Below are 19,508 nucleotides of genomic sequence, written 5' to 3'. Positions count from 1 at the left end.
TTCAAAATTATTTCATACAATTCACTTCCCTTCTACTCCCTTTTTCAAGATTAGTAGAGGTTCTTTACACCCAGCCAACAATCCTGCTCGAAATAGTCTACTATTGGTACAAACAGCATTGGTTTTCTATCAATATCTGAGATCCCTTATCTATTGCCCTACCAACTAGCACAAAATAAACAGAAATTAGCCCTTCCCCATAATCCTGCTAACTGACTTTCCCTTTCTTCAATGATCGTCACTCTCCAAGCCTGCTTCCAGGACAACTATTCTCCTGGTCGACTGAAACAGAAGGTGACTATCTGTGCGCCTATAACCATATCAGAAAACACAGAAACAAGTTACACTGCTGATTTCTAACATCAAAACAAAAAATATCATTCATATCATATTATTAGTTCGTATTTAAATCCTGAAGCATAATTTGTAATAAAAGGACAGTATCATCAGATAATTCTGAAGGCTGTATAAACTAACAAACAAAATAGGTGTAGCCAGTAATACGTAATTCATTCCTGAATGGTTTGAACATTCACAATAGTGGCATTTTAGATCACTGGAAACAAATCAGGGTAGCAGGAAAGAGTAAGCCATACATGTGTAAGACCACAAATGAAAACAGTACTGGATTATTTGTTTGCATTTGATTGATTCTTCAGTGTAGAGAGCAAGTTTCTGCCCAGAGCTATACCTTTTTCTGTTAAGTCTATCACTAGCTTTTCATTGATAGAAAAGAATATGATAAGCTAACAAAAAGTAGCATTATAAATCCAAATGAAATCCAAAATACTGTTAGAAATCAAAATAAAATCCCATCAAAACCACTGATTTTTAATAAGATAATGAAAAATTTCACAGTTCCATATAATTTCAAATTTTCCTAAAAACAATTTTCTTATCAAGAATAATTTATATATGCAGAAGCTTGCCCTGCTGCTGAAGCTACCTAGCTATTACAGGCAGCAATATGTATTAAGTTGTACATTTTTTATCAAGTTAAAATTAAAGCTAGCCTCTCAAAGCCTTTGCATTAGGAAGTGTAATTTTCAAAAAATATTCTTTTCATTACAAGACAGAATTAAATACAGATTGCTTAGACTATCTTCAATTTTTTCCATCAGGTATGTCAGATCCATTCTGAATAAAAATCTCTTCAACAAGCTTCAACTTTAATTCTGAAGGCCTACCAAAGATTCTAAACTTCTTTGGTTATTCCAAGCAAATGCAGCTAAACCAATATGCTTTTGCCAATCACCAGACCTATGCAAAACTGCACCTTCATCAAAATGTCGCATCCATACATGTTAAGATTCACCTCCATGAATAGCGCCCGTAAGTAAGTGCCCATATGGATCGTGATTATATTCAAAGCTTTATTACAATTTTTTTCAGGATGCATGAAAAAACACTTATTATATGAATAAAAGCAGTAATTAGCAACCTTTCTCCTCCTCTCAGATTTTCCTTTCCTCCCATTCAAGAACAGCTGCATGGAAAAAATAGTAATTAAAAAAAACAGCAAGTGGAACAAGCCTTTCATACATTTTACACAAACATGTTTATTTTCTTTATTGGAAAAGGAGAAAGCAAAGCCGTTTCACAAGTCAGAAGGGAGACTTGTGCCTCAAAAGAACTCCCCAACAGATTTCACCTCATGAAAGATTATAACAAAAAACAACGTGGCAACTGCTAATTATTATGCCACATTCTTAAGCAGAAATACGCTACCCAAGTACACTCCTTAGGTGGAACAAAAAAACTTTGCAACTCTGCTTACCTATATGGATGCAAAACTGGAGATCCTTTAGCAGAAAGCTTACCTTGGAAACAGGAGTAATTTCACCTTCAATTCAAGTGTTTCAGATGCAAACTGCATGCTTAGCCAGAATAGACAGCAGAAACCATAAGAATTAGTTGACACACCAACAGTTACTCCACCACTACTCCTGCATTTTAATATCCTAATTTTAATCCGCAGCCATTCAGGAACATGACTTAAATTGCACTTACATAAATAACTTGATTTCCTTCTTTCTTTAGTAAAGAATAAACAATGATTATGGCAGCTCTTTTCTTACATTATAGCTACATAAAGAAGTAACTTTAGAAGGCTACCATCACAACTTGCAATGCAAAACTAAGTAATCTATTTTTTTTAATTTTTTAAAAAATCTATTTCAATCCTAATATTCAATTTTGTTTTTAAAAAGACCTTAAAAGCAATCTTTACTTAGTTTAGAGAAATACACCTTTACAAGTGACAGAAAGTCAGTATCAACATGGATTTCTTAAAAGTATTGCAAGGGTCAACCATCAATGTGGAGAAGTGTTCACTCCACAAGTGTCAAACTCTTCATAACAAAAAAACATTTATTACAACAGAATATTACAAGCAACTAGTTTCAATGATCAAGAAATAAAATTTTATAGAACTGCAAACAGGGTAGTTGCTGATTGTGAACTGACAGGCATTCCAGATTTATAAACACTGTATCTTTTTGTTTAAGCACACTTAGAAGTAATTTCCAGTCTGCTTTATTTTCCACCAAATACGGTACATTTATCCAAACAAAAGCATGTACATTCAGTATAAAACATTTTGAGCAAGTTACAGTCCAGTTCCCATTCACAGTATTTTTAGTGCAATGCACTAACAGGGCCAAGTACTTCTCTATCCATAAAAGTATTTTTACTCCTGATCTTGTGATCAACATTTTTAGATATATTTTATACAAAAGTATATATGAACACGAGGCACCTCCCTAAGTAAGGGAGTGAACCTATATAAAAAAACATGGTATTTCTTTTGATGTACAGTACTTTTCAAATTGTAGCAATTTGACACAAATCACTAAACAAAATATTTTCTAAAAAGTTAAAAAAAAAAAAACAAAAAACAAAAACAAAAAAAAACAACCCCCCAAACCAGTGATGCATGAAACCTGCCAAGAATTTCATAATGGTAGGCATGCAACTGTTTTACTAGAATCCTGATTAAAAGAAAAAGGGATCTAAAACATTCTCCAAGTTACACAAACCCAAGTGCTACCTACAGTGGTCATTTATGATCTTGAGAGAAAAAATATTTTGAGTTTCTCCCAGACTAGCCTCCCTTTTTATTAATATTTAATGAAATAAGCTAACATTATAAGTGGTTGTGCACAGATTGTCTGTCTATAATACATCAGCAAATATTCACTACCTTCATATTAACATTAGTGTGTTGATCTTTCAAAAAATAAACTGAAAAAATAAACTGCAACTATCATTAAAGTGCTTGTGTATACATTTAAAAAAAAAAAATAAAGAATAGAGGAATGTGGATATTCTTGTAAACTTTCTGAATGTTTACAAAGTTGTCCTATGAACCACATATGGAAACAAAAATGGAAATCTTTGAATCAACTTCAGTACAGTGAAATTCAGAATGCCTCAAAACTGGGAAATTAGTCAGTATGAACAAATAGGCAGTATGGCAAATATTAATAATTAGTACAATTCAGCCAATATACACTACATTGTTTGCTCTTATACATTCATTTGTAATATATTTAAAATAGTACATAACACAACATTTGCCAAAGTAGGATATCACAAAAAAGTTAGAGCTGTTGATCAGTTAGCAGTATTATGGTGGGTCAGTATGCAAGATGAGTTCTCTGAAGATGATTTCCTAAATAAGAAATAAAAGCCTTCTTCCAAAGCTGCTGTTTGTTAAGTTGCCTCTGCTGGTTTTTGTTTTGTTTTTTTAAGTTCAGAAAGTTCACTGTATACTGTGTCAAACCTCAACTGCATAGAGACAAGTATAGTTAACTGCTAAGCTAGAAGCACAGGTGAATTCAATTCAACTACTTCAAAGTGTTTGGGGAGGAGGCATTGTCCTACAACAAGCAGTCAGAATGGTAATTAATTTAGGAAGAAAACAACAGTTTATGAAAATATTTCCTCCTTACAGTACCATTATCAAGACATTAGTGGTTCCAACACCAAATTAAAGTCTTTTCACTCAAATGAACTCCAAACTTTCCGAACATCACTTGAACCTATCTGAGGAAAAACGGGAATAAATTAATACTCTGAGTTTACCAATCTAATTCTGCTTTAAGTTACACAACATAAATAACTTATATGTGAGGTTAACTTTTAATTCATGATCGAAATACAAAACTAACTTTTCCTCTTAAATTCAGCGTAAGTCAGGGTCCAGCTCATCTCATTTTTGAAGTTCCATCCCTTCAGTCAAGACTTACTACCAAACCACTAAAGTATCAGATTCCATTTTAACATATGTAGGTGTTAATTCACTACAAAAGCTGAACCCAAACCAAATTATATTCTGGAAGACAACGCTTCAGAGTTGAACTATAGAACAAGGCACATATGCTTGGTTTTCTTTTCACCAACTATGTTATAAGGATATTTCTGAATAAGAATGGTAAAAATTCTTATCAGTATCACTAATTTCTCCATTATAAATTTTTGTACAATCCCCAGTTTTTAAGGGAGCAGTCAGTCATATTGAAAAACAAAATAACTATTTACTTTCCTTTTTTAAAAGGTTCTTGTAAAAAAAATAGACTATCTTTTAACACAAAGAGTATGGAAAACAGTCACTATAAATACAATTCATCCATCTGTAAAAAAAAATCCCAGAATACCGTATAGTAGAAATTTAGAAAGTTCTCAGCCAAACTTTTATGTATATTTAGCTTTAACACAAAAATTCTTGATGAGATTCAAATACTTTAAGAAGCACATGATCAGAACTTGTGTTTATATATATATATATATATATATAAACACTAAAAGAATCAAGCCCTAAATTTAATGTATTTAAAAATGTTCAAAGGCACCTAACTCCAGCTGATCTAATCCATTAATCCATTCTATGCCCTTTTGTTAACAGGACATATGCACATATTAGGATTAACCAAAAAAAAAAAAAAAAAAAAGTAGTAATTCCAGTATGTTCATAGAGTTTTTTTGCAGTCACTTTTACCAAAGTACCTTTAGAAATTCTGCAATGAGGTTACAGAGAAGATGTTCATTAGGAGTGCTCTAATCAGATAAAAGCTCTGTTAATTTTACTATTTTAGGAATGTATTGTATTAGCTTGATTACAATAGATGCCTTAAATCAATTTAAAAAGAGTTTACCTGGGACAGTTTAACTATATTCTATTTCAACTTCCTACAAAGGCAAATTTAGAAAATAACTCCTTTCCAAAACACTAAAATTTAAGAAATAAACTTGACATCTACCTTATTACTTAAGTTGCTTAACCATTAAATCTATGGAAAAGTATGTTTTCAGCAATAAATCAACAATAGTACATGAAAGGCAATGTTTGTTTTTCTCAAAAAAAAAAAAAAAAAAAAAAAAAAAAAAAAAAAGACAAAACACTATTATTTCCTCACCAGACAACAGCTTTAGATCTTGTACTTCTGCCTTTGGTTTTATTTTCTTCAGGTGAATGAGATACATTTGCCTTGTGGGTTTTCTTATGATGTTCTAGAAAAGTCTTTCTGGCAAATGCTTTCCCACACTTATTGCATCGGTGAAGAGAAAAGTTTTTTGTTACTTTTACTTCAATGCCAACATCAGCTCCTTCATACTTTTTATTGGGCGAATTAGAGGTGACATCCTGTTTTGAACCAATCTGTTTTGTTTCATCCCTCTGAGGGCCTCTTTTTGTCACCTTATTTAGAACAAGATCAATTGGCTTTTTTATTGCTCTAATTTCTAAACTTGCAGTTATTTTCCCAAGGTAGCGTGGTGACTTTTTATGAACTACAGTTATATGCCTTATCACATCACGCTTGCGGCGTGTTTCATACGAGCAGAGTGGACACCTGTAGTATTTAACATAAATGTTATTTCCATCTGTGTGCAATTCAATGTGTTTTGTCAAGTTCTGTTTAGAAGTAAATTGGCGTTTACAGAGTTTACAGTAAAGCTGCTTGAAGTCAAAGCCAGCTGAAAGTTTTGGCTTCCTGGTTTTTTGCTGGCCACCTGCAGCAGATGCATTGGTTGATTTAGAGGTTGATTTAGAGGTTGATTTAGAGGTTGATTTAGTGGTCGACTTAGAGTTTTCAGGGTCCTGTTTAACTTTATTTTTCTGTGCTGACGGAGTGCTCTTTTTTTCATTTGAATGATTTGTTCCCTTTAATTCATTCTGAGGAGAAAGGGCAATGGAAGGGGGTGAAGGTTCTACACAGTCTGCTGGTTCAACTTTTACTTTTATTTCTGTGCCATTGGCAGTATTGTTAGGTCCTTTCTCTCTTTTAGAGTTCTTTCCAGAAAGAGTTATCTTGTGAACAATTTGCATGTGCCTTTTAAGCATTATTTGTGAACTATATTTTCTCTTGCACAGAAGGCATTTGCATGCAGTTAAATTGTATTCAGCCTTTGAAGACGACTTTTGTTTTCGGGTCTTAAAAGATTTTTTAGCAGAAACTGTATCCAAGAACAAAGGTTGCCCCGGCTTTGTAGCTATATCAGGAGTAATGGAATCCCTTCTTAATCCTCTATGAACTTCATCAAAATGCCTCCTTACGTTGGCTTTTGTAGCAAATGATTTGTAACACACAGGACAACTTCTACCTAATGTTACAAGAACATTCTTATTTCTTCCTCTCGTTGAGCACTGATTTGGTTTCTTTTTTGTTTCTATGTACTTCTTTAGTTCTTCCATCTTTTTTTTGTGTACTTTTCTAATGTGCCGGCGTACACTGCGTCTGGAATGAAATTCTTTCCTACAAAGGCAACAAATCAACTGGTGGCCAAAATCAGAATTATCTGAAGAGTCCAACTCAGGATTTACTGCTGGAGGCTGTTCTTCAGAAGTAGGTATTACCTTGTTTGTAACAGGATCAGCAGGAGGTAATTCCGAAGTTTCCCCAACTGGACTTGAAGCTGGAGCCGAAACAGTCTTGGGTTGCTCAGTGCTGGGTTCCTGAACCTGTACTGGAGCTTGATCAGTACTACTAATTTCTGTGTTCTCATCTGGGCTATCAGTCCTTGATACATACTGAAATACAGCATTTTGATTAGTTTCTATAGGTTCTAATTTAATTATATATTCTTGCTTGTCTACTCTCGGATAGATTGCTTCCAGGAGATCATTTATGGCTTGGCTTTGTTTATCATTCATATCATTGAGGTCTGGGGAAAAAAGAAAAAAAGTATTTAAAAAATGAACTTGTAGTTTCAAATTATTTTAATTTTTCAGGTTTCAAAGTGTCTTTTCACTGTCAATTTAACCACCATATTTGCAGAAATCATTCATTTTTACTATTTTTCTAGTTACAGGTTGAAGAAGTATTGCTTAATCTAGCAGCAGAGCCACTAATTCAAACTGGATTTGCTTTAACCAGTGAAACAATTTTTCTCACATCAGAATAAAACATCAGTATAAGTATCCTTTTTATTAACAGCCAACTGAAGAAATACATCCTTGTAGTATTCTCATGTCAAAGTCACCTAAAGCAAAACTTGGTTTGCCTCTAATTAAACTGTTCTCTAAAAACCTATACCAACTGCAGAAATAAGGACATAAAACTGAGCTTGTTCTTTAGGTGTGCAGCTAAGCCTTAAGTATCATTAAAAACTGAACTTCCTACTACTGGAGACAGGCATTCTCAATAAAGGAATCTATTTCTGGAAATACATTCTTTGTCTATGCTGAAGTAACTGATCTTTAAGGAAGACTGCAAGATCCATTTAACCTAAATACTGCACGAAGATACAAGGAGATGAAAGAACAATCAACTTCTGGAGAAGGAAAGCTTTTAGTAAAAATCAGTACTGGTACAGTACTATTATCTTACTGTACCAGTAAGATAATACTTACTGTATTACTGTATTATCTTACTGTACCAGTAAGATAATAAGGACAGAAAAAAAAATCTGTATTATCCTAAAAAATTGTAGCAATTTTTCAAAACAATGAAAACTGAGTAAAAGTAGTTATTTTAAGAAAGAATAAGTTCACTAGACTTCACCAATGGTTCATTCCGTGTTCTATTCTGATAATGACTTGGAGCAGATTAAAAAAAAAAAGAAAAAAAAAAGAAAGGAGTAGTAGCCCTTCTTGCTTGCCTGAGCCCCCAAAATCTTGGTTGGGGCTTCCCAAGCTAAAGTTTGCCTGTAAAATACTATTTTAATAGACCTATTCTTCACAAAGCTTTTTGAATTCCTTTATATTCTTGGCTATCACAATGATGTTATGTGTATCTGCTTTTGTCAAAAGTACTTTCATAGTGCCTGCTGTCTGGTAATTTTATTGAATACCCCAGTGCTTTTGCACTATAAAATACAAAAAAATGATTGCTCCCATTTCCCTTCATGCCATTCACATAGTTTTACAATCCTCAGTAATGGCCTCTCAGTTTTTAAATTCTAAATTTGTTCAGTGATCCAGTTTCCAGCACAGTACCCTAAGCATGTGCACTGGCACAACAGAGTGCAGTACAGTGACATGGAAAGGCACTGAGGTGGTCCTGTTCAAACTTATTCACAATGATTTGACGATTTAATTCCTGGCTAACTAAAAGCCCATACTAACTTAGGATTGTTTCTTCCACATCCCTAACATGTACATGACAAAGTGTGTAGGTAAAAGAAAAAGGTTGTTTTGTTGCTCAGATCAATTTTTTGACACTGGATGATTAACACTTTTTGCGGTCAACTTCAAATGGGATTATCGATATGTCTGTAAGACACTGATAGAACGGATTTATCTGTATTTTTTTTACTGAGTGCTTCCTCCCATTTTATACCACCTTTTCAGACCATGAAATGACTACACTACGTAGAAAACATCTGTAGATGTGTAGAAAACAAAAACAGATCCTCAGGAAATAATAATTTTTAACCATGGGGATTGCAGAACTTTTATTCCTACCTTGTGTTTACTATCTTTTAACTTTTTTTCATTGAAAAAAAATTACATTTTATTCCACAATTTTCATACTCAAAATTACATAAAACTAGTCTTCATATAGTTTTATTGAGAGCATCCAGTGTAATTCTCTTCATTTGTACCCTTCCTAATCAAAAATAAAATGCAAAAGCTAACTAACCAATTAAATGATGGCTACAATACCAGGAGCTGGACTGGAGATCTTTGAATATTCAGAGTAGTTTTATTTTGCTTTAAAATACATACATCTAAATCAGATACACTTTCAATCTTGCTTTAAGAATATACCTCATGTCTTTCAACAGAGAAGCTCTGATTGTATAACTAGCCAAGCATACTAATCTAAGGGAGGAGCTACTACTAGTCTTTTCACTTTTTGCTCCTCTTTACAGGACCACTGAATGGTTGATGGGACCTCTGGAGATCATCTAGTCCAATCCCCCTCCTCAAGCAATCCCCTCCCTAGAGCACATTGCACAGGATCGTGTCCAGGCAGCTCTTGCATATCGCCAGAGAAAGAAACTCCACAAACTCTCTGGGCAACCTGCTCCACTGCTCTGTCACTCTCACAGTAAATATTTTCCTCATGTTCACGTGGAACTTCCTTTGCTCCAGTTTGTGCATGTTGCTTCTCATCCTGTCACTGGGCACTACTGAAAAAAGTCTGGGCCCATCCTGTTGACAACCTCCCTTCAGATATTTGTAGATATTGATAAGATCCCCTCTCAGTTTTCTCTTCCCCAGGCTGAAGAGGCCCAGCTCTTGCAGTCTTTCCTCCTAAGAGAGATGCTCTAGTAACTTCATAGCCCTACGCTAGACTCTCTCCAAGAGCTCCAGGTTTCTCTTGTCCTGGTGAGCCCAGAACTGGACACAGTACTCAAGATGAGGCCTCCCCAGGGCTGAGTAGAGCGGCAGGATCACCTCCCTCCACCTGCTGGCAATACTCTTCTCAATGCACCCCAGGAGACCATTGGCCTTCTTGGCCACAAGGGCACATTGCTGGCTCATGGTCAACTTGTCATCCACCAGCACTCCCAGGCCCTACTCTGCAGAGCTGCTCTCCACAACGTCAGCCCCCAGCTTGTACTGGTGCCTAGGGTGATTTCTCCCCGGCTGCAGGACTCTGCACTTGCCCTTGTGGAACCTCAGGAGGTTCCTCTCCACCTAATTCTCCAGCCTGTCCAGGTCTCTCTGAATGGCAGCACAGCCCTCTGGTGTGTCAACCACTCCTCCCAGCTTGGGATCATCAGCAAACTTGCTGAGGAGGCACTCTGTCCCCTCATCCAGGTCACTGATGAAAAAGTTGAACAAGACTGGACCCAATACTGAGTCCTGGGAGACACCAGTAGCTACAGGCCTCCAACTAGACTTCACACCACTGATGACAACCCTCAGAGCTCTGCCTTTCAGCCAGTTCTCAGTCCACCTCACTGTCCACTCATCTAACCCACACTTCCTGAGCTTGTCTAGGAGGCTGTTATGGGAGACAGTGTCAAAAGCCTTGCTGAAGTCAAGGTACACAACGTCCACTGCTCTCCCCTCATCTATCCAGCCAGTCATTCCATCATAGAAGGCTATCAGATCGGTTAAGTGTGATTTCCCCTTGGTGAATCCATGCTGACTACTCCTGACCACCTCCTTTTTCTCCATACACTTTGAGATAATATCCAGGATGAGCTGTTCCATCACCTTTCCAGGGATGGAGGTGAGGCTGACTGGCCTGTAGTTTCCTGGGTCCTCCTTCTTGACCTTTTTGAAGGGACGAGTGACATTAGCTTTCTTCCAGTCCTCAGGTACCTCTCCTGTTCTCCATGATCTTTCAAAGATGATGGACAGCAGCCTAGCAATAACATCCACCAGCTCCTTCAGTACTTGTGGGTGCATCCCATCAGGGCCCATGGATTTGTGGGTGTCAAGGTGCCTAAAAGATCTCTAACCCATCTCTCCTCAACCAAGGGGAAGTCTTCCTTTCTCTAGATTTTCTCTCTTGTTGCCAGGGTCTGGGATTCCTGAGGGCTGGCCTTCGGAGTTTACAATACTTGCTAACACAATGCTGGGAAAGAATCATCTAAGTAAATCTTGCAGGTTCCTAACTTTTAAAATACTGACACAAGAAGGCATTATTCAAGAAAAAAATCCTCATTGCAGCTATAGTAATCTAATCAAGAAGGAATCAGGATAATCAGAATGTTCCACAAAACATTTTCAAATGTTGGCACATTTCCAAATTAATCAGCCTTTCATAAAGATTAGCAAAAGGTCATCACTAGAAACGATAAGACTTTAATACATGTCATTTTCCATAAAAATGTAATTTTTAAAAGACTTTCCCCATAATCTAAATTTCTTACTACTAATAAAAAAAGTCTAAATTCTACAAAGAAGGAAACAGACTAGACAGGATGACGTACTGGGCCCAGGACTATCTTAAGGCAGGGTCAGATGAGGTGCGAAGGTGAGGAAGAGAGACAGTATTATTGAAGGTCCACCTCCAACAGAAAAGGGCCACCTTTTACTCTGTGTTTCATAATGATTTAAGACTCAAGGATTGCATCCATGATACACAGCCTTTTCCAAATACAGGACAGTGATGCAGATTCATCAAAATGATTTTACAGGATCCAGCTGGAGTTCAGCAGAGCTATGCTGATCTAGAACTAAAAAACCTTGTTAGATCCAAGCTTTTCTGTCAGAGTCAATTTCTGAGCTCTCTGGCATACTTTTCAGTATCTTTCATAATAGAGAGGCAAAATAAAACAAAGTAAAGGGGGCAGAAGCAATAGAAAGTGTTGCCAGTAACACCCTTCATTAAAAGGTTGAATCTGTAGACCAGCTACCAAATTATGATACTGATATAGGTCCTGGTTGCTTCTGCCATATTGAAGTCCATGCTGCACCTTCTTCATAGGTACAAATGTGATCTAAATATATTACCATCAACATTTAATTCTGCCTTTTTTTTTGCACCTTGTTTCTGTTTTTTTTTTTTTTTCTTTTTTTTTTCTTAAATGGTACAGAAAGGTAAGTTTCTCATTTTTAGATAAATCTATCAAGTATTTCATTGAGCAAAACTTACTGTCATCCATCTGGAGGCTTGGAGGACAATAGAACTTTTTATGAGTAATTAAATTTGGTAATCCTCTGAAGAGACTCCGGCACAATTTACATTCAAAAATGGTGTCCACATCTTTTAACAAGATATGTTTAAGTTGTTTAGTTCCTGTAACAAAAGAGATGTTATACTGAAAGTATGTTTTCTGTTCATCTGCTAGATCACATCATTCCATGAAAGCAGAAACATTTTAAAACATGACATTAACACAATGTTTTATCTTGCATTAATTCTACCCCATTGTACTGCAAGTTTACTACACACACTCTGAGTTTCACTATGAAAACAAGTCCATGCTGAAAAAAAATAAACAAAATGATTATACACATTACAGTTAACAGGGAATGAAGGACGATTTATAGTCAAAACTAACAGCTAACATTAGTATGGCAGTTCATACTACAGTTTCTGGTTGCTGCAATACAATTGCCTGATAGAAAACAGTCATGCATGCATTCAAATAATTCTGCAGCATTTTTTCTTAAAACTCCTCCAACAGTGCTACGAAAGCAAGATGTACACAGCTATTTCATGTAAAAGTAGACCAAGTAAAGCAAAAAAACACAGAGTATACAATAAAATCTGCAGAGAATAAATAATGGGTCAAAATTAATGTTACAAAATCCATATCGAGATCAAGATGATTGTGCTTATTAAGAAAGCAGAACTGGAAACGTATTTTCAGCCTACCGAAAGCAAAATGCAAATAAATTAGGTTTTTCCTGTCAGAAAATAGGTAATACAACAAAGCTTGCAGGTTTTCAAGATAATACATTGTATATTTTTAAAAAAAAAAAGTAAGATGCAGTTTGATCTGGCATTGTTTGTGTATTCCAGCTCCTGTCTTGCTTAATCAACTAAAGGATTCAGAGTTTAAGCTACATTTCAAACCCATTCCTTCATTTTATACCACACTTATTCTATGAATGTAATGCCTACTGTTATTAGCAAAAGATTACTAAATAATGGACCTACTCCTAACTGGAAAGAAACATTAGCTGACCAAAATCAGTGAATTTCTCTACCTTGTTTTTATTTTGTCTAATGGAATAAGTTAAAATTAGTCAAACAGGTAGAAATGTAAAAAAACTGAGCCAAGAACAAATAATATCACAAGCAGAAAACCGAATTAGAAAAATAGCATCAACAGCATAGTCTTCCAAGTCGAACCAGAGTAAGAAGTTCAAGTTTTCTGGCATCATGCTTACACTCCACATAGGAATTCCTTTTAAAGTTCAAACTCTGAGTTGCATTACAAAATTATTTCAGAGATCAAACCTTTTCAAATACTAATAGGTTTCACAGTATCTAATAGTTCTACAATATAAATAGTCCTTACCAGAGCAAGTTTTAATTTCTTAGTATAATACTTCTAAAAGTTTTTGTAAGTGAGTTTTAGCAAAGCATAGTGCCTTTCCCTACTTCTACAGTTACTTAAAACTAGGGTCCAAATTTGACTATCAGGCTTCCTTCCAGTTTCTCCCACTGCCCACACTTTCCCTGTGTCAAAGCCCTAGGCTCCTGCCTCCTCCTCCTGCTGCTTTTTCCTCAAATGTTACCAACCTCACTTTCACCTGACCTGTACTTTACAGGCAACACTGATTACTGATGTTTAGATTTAGTGAAACTTCCAAATTTAAAAATGGTAAAGAGTTCCCCCTACATTAAGTTGTTTACCCATATCTTACTAATCCGTATTTGATCTGAATAAAAGAAAACCACAGAAAATAATGCAGCTTAGCAAAATTGACAATGCCCTATGTAGACAGTAAGTTATCAAATCACAGTTCAAATAAAAGGTCCTCAAATTTGCTGACAGCACACAAGATGAATCAAAATTTGGCCAGCACTGCTGATGCATTTTTTTAATTACAAAGCTCTCCCCCAACTAAAGAAAAATAATTGTCTATTTCACAAATTCTACTTTTCCCACTCCAGGGAAACACAAGTCTATTGATATCTCATTCCCTCTGCTGTTATGTTGACAGCATACAGGAGTTAAGTCTCCTTTTAGTTCAGGACTTAAGCTCAGTAATTTGTATTAGACAAACACATTTAAGAGTACTGGTTGAGATTTAATGACTTATGACATATCGGAGATCAAACCAGAAGACATAGTAGTGGTCCCTCTGGCTTCAAACCTTTTCAAACTATGAAATTGTCAAAAGTAAGAGTGGGGAAAAAATTACTCCTCATGAATTAAACTGCAAAGCTTTGAAGACCTCTGAAAGCAAAAGACGTTTAAAACATCTACTGCTTTTGTGAACACAACAGGCAGAGAAAAAAAAGTAAGCATCTCCTTATACTTCACGAAGTGCAGTCAGTTTTCCTGCATATACTGCATATACCACCATATACTGCCTCCAGCTTACTAAAACTGTCTCTATTTTGTAGCTATATCTACTTGTGGCAAGAGATACTTCATCAAATCCTGTTAATATTTGTAAATGATAGAGCTAAAATAATATGGTCACAGGAAACTGGTAAAGGACATCAGCTACTACATGTACTTCTCTGGAAGAATTACTAAAGTTTATACTTTTGGCAAGCAATTGCATATTTAAAAAGAAAAATTCAGCAGTCTGTTTCCTCATACAATAGCATTATATTCCACAGTAAAATTACAGAATTCAGTATTACATGTTTACTTACTATATTATAGAATATTAATGTACTACAGTGTTACTTATATTAGTAAATACTTGCTAATAAATTCAAATTATGAAGAATACTCTGGTTTTAATCTCTATTTCTTTAAAAGTTTACCAGAAGAATCAAAATAGTTTCTTTCAATAATGAAACACTGCTTATTCAGAAGTAACTAGTAAAATCTTTGTCCAAGTCCTTTCACTTTCTGTCCAACTTCCGTGGCACAGTTGAGATGAATGAGGAGGGTAAAGTAAGCTATCAATTTATCACAGGACAGTCAGGACAATCTGGAAATGGCCTGGAGACAGATTACTTGCAACCAGTTCACGCTATTACCAACAGAGATTCCATTAACCTACTTCAAGTGAAAGAAGTCTGCCACACATATTTGAGCCCTTAGGCAATTTCATCCAAACACTCACTTCTTGTAAAACAGATCACTAATGATGGATCTCACATCCAGTTTTCCTTCTTGTATTAAGCTGTTCAAATACAAGTGGAGAACAAACTAAATATTGTGCCACTCTACAAGACCCAACCCAGGCACATATCCTAACACATACATACATACATACACACACACACACATATATATATATATATGTATGTATGTTTATATATAAACATGTATTTCTTATGTATAACAGTGCTATGAGGGAAAAATCTAGACTATATATTCACATAAAGACACAAAGTAATAATTTCTGTGTTCTCCCATTAAAGGTTGTAAAAATAAAATGTTTATTTTGCCACATTAGAAGTGCAGAACCAGTTAGAAAACACTCAGTGTTTCCTATCATCTTTGGCATGCTCACCCAAACACTCAACTGTTATTCTTCGGTTCATTGCCATGTATCACAACTGCAGAAAACAGGCAAGTAACACCTTACAAGTAATATGATACAGTAGTACAGCTACCTGTGCAAGAGTTTGAGGCAAACACTGAATTTTCTCATCCTTTTGAGAGTTTTAGGATAAACTTATTAATAGTAGCAGTAGGTACGACACAAAGCAAAACAGAGTATTTTTTAAAAGTTTTAGACAGATGACTATACAGCAGGAGCTGTGACTTCACTACTTTATATGGAAACCCTTTTTAAAAGGAACCGCACTTAATAGCAAAAACATATATATATATATTTATATATATATATATGGTGGGGTTTTTTGCAGTTATGTAGAAAGTTAGATTTTTTTTATATATAATATTGAACATATATAACTCTTAAAACAAGGCAGACATGTTTTTAAAAAGTCAGATATGCTATATCTGCCTGACATGGCATGATATGACAAGTCATACCTGATCGAAAACACTCAATGATTTGTTGAATACCAGACTTCGACGTTTGCAGAGGCTGCTGTAGTAACGGAGGATCACCAGGTTCCAATATATGCACTGAAATACATGAAAGACAACAAAATATGAGAGAAAACTTACGTGTTTTCATTAAGTTATAGATTTTCTATGCATAAAATAAGCTTGCTAAAAAGAAAGACTAAGAACTACAATAAAAGCTGAGTTATTCAAAAGATTTTATCAACACTGAATTAAAAACATCAGATGAATTAACAAATTTTCCAGCCATGTTATCTTTTGACAGTACTTCTTGAATGTGGTTCTAGTGGACAAAAATATTACAATATTATATATAATATATAAAATATTATAATAGCTGTTTGTGGTACATACTATTTAGTTATGCTTGTGTTCTGTCCTGATTATTGTTACTTTTGCACCTGAATTCAGTGCTAAGTATATACTGACAATACTGGAATCACACAGATACACTGTGAAGATGTCCTGAACTTGGTAGCTCTTTTCTTGTACATACATTTTGTTCTGTTTGTTTGAATGATGGGAGTGAAGCAGACACATCTGGAGAACTGCTTCAATTGATACAGACTTCTGATGAGTCAATTTGTTTTGCAGCCACTAGGACCACATTCAAAAAGTACTTTTGGTTCAAGCAAATTGCTGAAGTAACATCTTTTTTCCTAAATTTCATTCCATGTTACAATCATTGTAAAATGTATTGCAACTAAAACATTTATTGATCAGGATAATTATTAGCTATTCCAATACATAGTATTTAATCATACAGAAATTAATAGCATTCCGTTGCTATATATGCATAAGGCAATTAAGCTTTCCTTAGAGGCAAACCACATTTAAATGAATATGAGCACTTATTCAAGCATGTGTTTGAAAATTGTAAGTCAGGTCATCTTGTTAATTTCTTATTGATTAAAAAAACCAAGTTTTGTAGTTCATGAATTGGCTCCTACCTTATCCATTTGGTTAATTTTTAATCCTATTGTAAAATTTCCATTTCAAAACAAAATACTAAGCATCTCTTAAAAAAAATATTTCTAATAAAGAGCAGTAGAGACATAGAATAAAACTACAGACACTAAAGCAAACAGATCAAACACATTTTAACAACAAAGTTGTTCTGTAAGATGTGAGATTATAAATAAATTCAAGCTGAAAAGAACATCAGGAAGAAAAGAACAACAGACAGAACATTCCACCTAACTACGCTGGCCCCATAATATACTATTATATATACGAATACGTAACAACCATTACAAATCAGCTAATCGTTTGGGGATCTCTAACACAATGACATATTGTATTCTACTAGCCTACTCCTCATTCTTTAAAATAATATATTTTGGTTGGTATACTGCCTCTAATATGCATGTGCAACACCCACTGACATCCAGAGGAGTGACATGTGTGAAGCAGACATAGATTAGTATTTGTAAGGCAAGAAAAGTACTTCAGCCTATCTTTTAAACACATTAGAACAACTCAAACACATTTAAACACAAAGAAATGTTTCTACTAGCTAAATAATGCCTATTCCCAAATCGCATCGATTTAAAGGCATATTATCAAAGTTGCCAGGCCTACACTTTTTTCTATTAGTTCCAAAAACGGATGCCTTTCCTCTCAAAACATAGAAACAATCATCCAAACAACACACCCTAAAACAAGGCAAGAAGAGAGAAAAACATTAGGAGAAGAATCAAATTTCCTTTGGCATTACCTATTACAACAGTAGGCAAGAAAAGTTACACAAAGACTACAAAGATGGCTGAACCTTCATGGTAAGCATTATACTTTCACAGTGGACATCTTCCATGTCATATAGCAGTGGAATGCAAAGAGAGGTTTTAGGACTTTAGGATTTCCCTCCCTCCTTGTAAGCAACAACTTTGAGTTCATCAGTACTTTTTAGAAGAAGAGATGCAAATTAAAAACACAAACAATGAGTGAAACAAATGGCAGGAGATGACGTATTACAAAAATTTCAAAGTATCACACTTTTTGTAAGCACAAACGCCAGCTGCTTTTAGGTATTCCCTGGCCTTCCTCTGCTCACTACATTGCTCTGTCCACTTAGGGGTTCAGATATCATCACACATCCTCTAAAATCTGAGAAGTTATGGCCCTGACATAATTTAACATGACAGCTCCAGGGTACTTACAAAACATTTCCAAATAAAACGTGGGATTATTTTTTGCATCCAAAACTTTCATTAACAGCGCAGATTTGTAACCCTGCAGCAGCTCCTGAAAGCTGTTAAACGCGGCGGCAAGTCAAAACGAGCGAAGCACCGCACGCCGCGGTGCGCGCCGCTCACTGTACCTGGTTCACAGCATCCATGGTGATGGTGCTCAGTCTGACAACACTTGTCCCTCAGCGGCATTTTCTGCGCGCACGACCTGCCTCCCCTCTACATCCAGCAGCTCGGTCCTGCTAAAAACACGCAAATTAACCGCCACCCGGGAGGCGCGGAGCGCGCGAACGGCCGCGCAGGGCGCCGAGCCGCGCCCCAGGGCGCCGCCGCGGCAGCAGGCCGGGAGGCAACGGCCCCTCGCGGGGCACGCAGCCCCTTTTGTTCACCCCGCAGCCGGGACGCGCTCCGCGCCGAGCCGGCCGCCCCGCCGCGGGCTCCGCTCCCTGCCGGCCCCCGCGGGCTCCTCACGGCGCTCCCCACCTGCGCCCCGGCCCGCCGCGGCGGGCGCGCGGCCCAGCGGCGCCTCTCCCCGCCCGCCCGCCCGCCGCGGCAGCCCCGCGCGCCCCTCGCCCTCGCCGCCGCGCTCCGTCCCCACCTCCCGCTCGCCGCCGCCGCGACGGCACGGAAGAAAGGCGCGGCGCGGCGCGGCGCGGCCCGCCCGCCGTTGCCGCCGTTGCCGCCGCCGGGCGCGGCGCAGCGCAGCCCGCCCGCGCAGCCGGGCTGAGCGCGCTGGCGGAGCCGCCGCGGCGCCACGCGCGCGGCCAGCGGCGGGCGGGGGCGCGAGCCGGCAGGTGACAGCGGCGCCGCGGGGGGCGGCGGGCGGCGGGCGGGGCGCCGCGGGAGCGCCGCCGCGGCGCCGGCCCCTACCTGGGAGAGGAAGGGCGCTTGCAGCCCCCTCCCCGAATAAAACTTTATTATCCCGTGTCCCGCCAGAGCGGCGGCCGCTGACCCCGGAGCCGGATGGGCACAGGGGCAGGAAGTGACTGCGGCCGTGGCGGCGAGGGGCCGCGCAGTGCGCAGGCGCCTCGCCCGCCGCTCCCCCGCCGCCCCCGCCCGCGGCGCACAGGTGCCGGGCGGCGGCACGCGGCGAGGCCCCGCGGCGCCCCGCCGCCCTCGCCGCCCGCCGCCGCCGCCGCCGCCGCGGGGCAGCAGCGCCGCCGCTCGGTGCCGCGCGCCCCGCGGGCGGGCGTCGGGGTCGGTGCTCGGCGCGGCCGCGGGCCCGGGACTCGGCGGCGGATGGGCCCGGCCCGGCCCGGCCGCGCCGCCGCCGGCACCTGCGTGGCGTCTCTGCGG

The 19,508-nt window shown here is 38.0% G+C and overlaps 1 protein-coding gene across 3 annotated transcripts; it reads right to left on the bottom strand.

The window, feature by feature from the left end:
* Nucleotides 1–3,295: 3,295 nt before the first annotated feature.
* Nucleotides 3,296–19,162, bottom strand: ZNF800 (zinc finger protein 800). Of its 3 annotated transcripts, XM_062601323.1 has the most exons (6): nt 19,083–19,162; nt 18,344–18,451; nt 15,988–16,083; nt 12,000–12,143; nt 5,418–7,164; nt 3,296–4,047 (listed from the first exon to the last, which is right to left on the bottom strand). In XM_062601323.1, coding segments are annotated over exons 2-6 (2,049 nt in total). In that variant the 5' UTR covers nt 18,405–18,451; nt 19,083–19,162; the 3' UTR covers nt 3,296–4,046. The 3 variants fall into 3 exon arrangements, with proteins under 3 accessions (XP_062457307.1, XP_062457163.1, XP_062457235.1); XM_062601179.1 differs by lacking the exon at nt 3,296–4,047 and having other exon boundaries at nt 5,414–7,164; XM_062601251.1 differs by lacking the exon at nt 3,296–4,047 and having other exon boundaries at nt 5,414–7,164; nt 18,344–18,454; nt 19,083–19,125.
* Nucleotides 19,163–19,508: the final 346 nt, after the last annotated feature.

This window comes from Rhea pennata, chromosome 1 (genome assembly GCF_028389875.1).
Source record: "Rhea pennata isolate bPtePen1 chromosome 1, bPtePen1.pri, whole genome shotgun sequence".
Lineage (NCBI taxonomy): Eukaryota > Metazoa > Chordata > Aves > Rheiformes > Rheidae > Rhea > Rhea pennata.
Note: the sequence above shows the minus strand (reverse complement) of the source record. Positions and strands in the feature narration are given on the sequence as shown.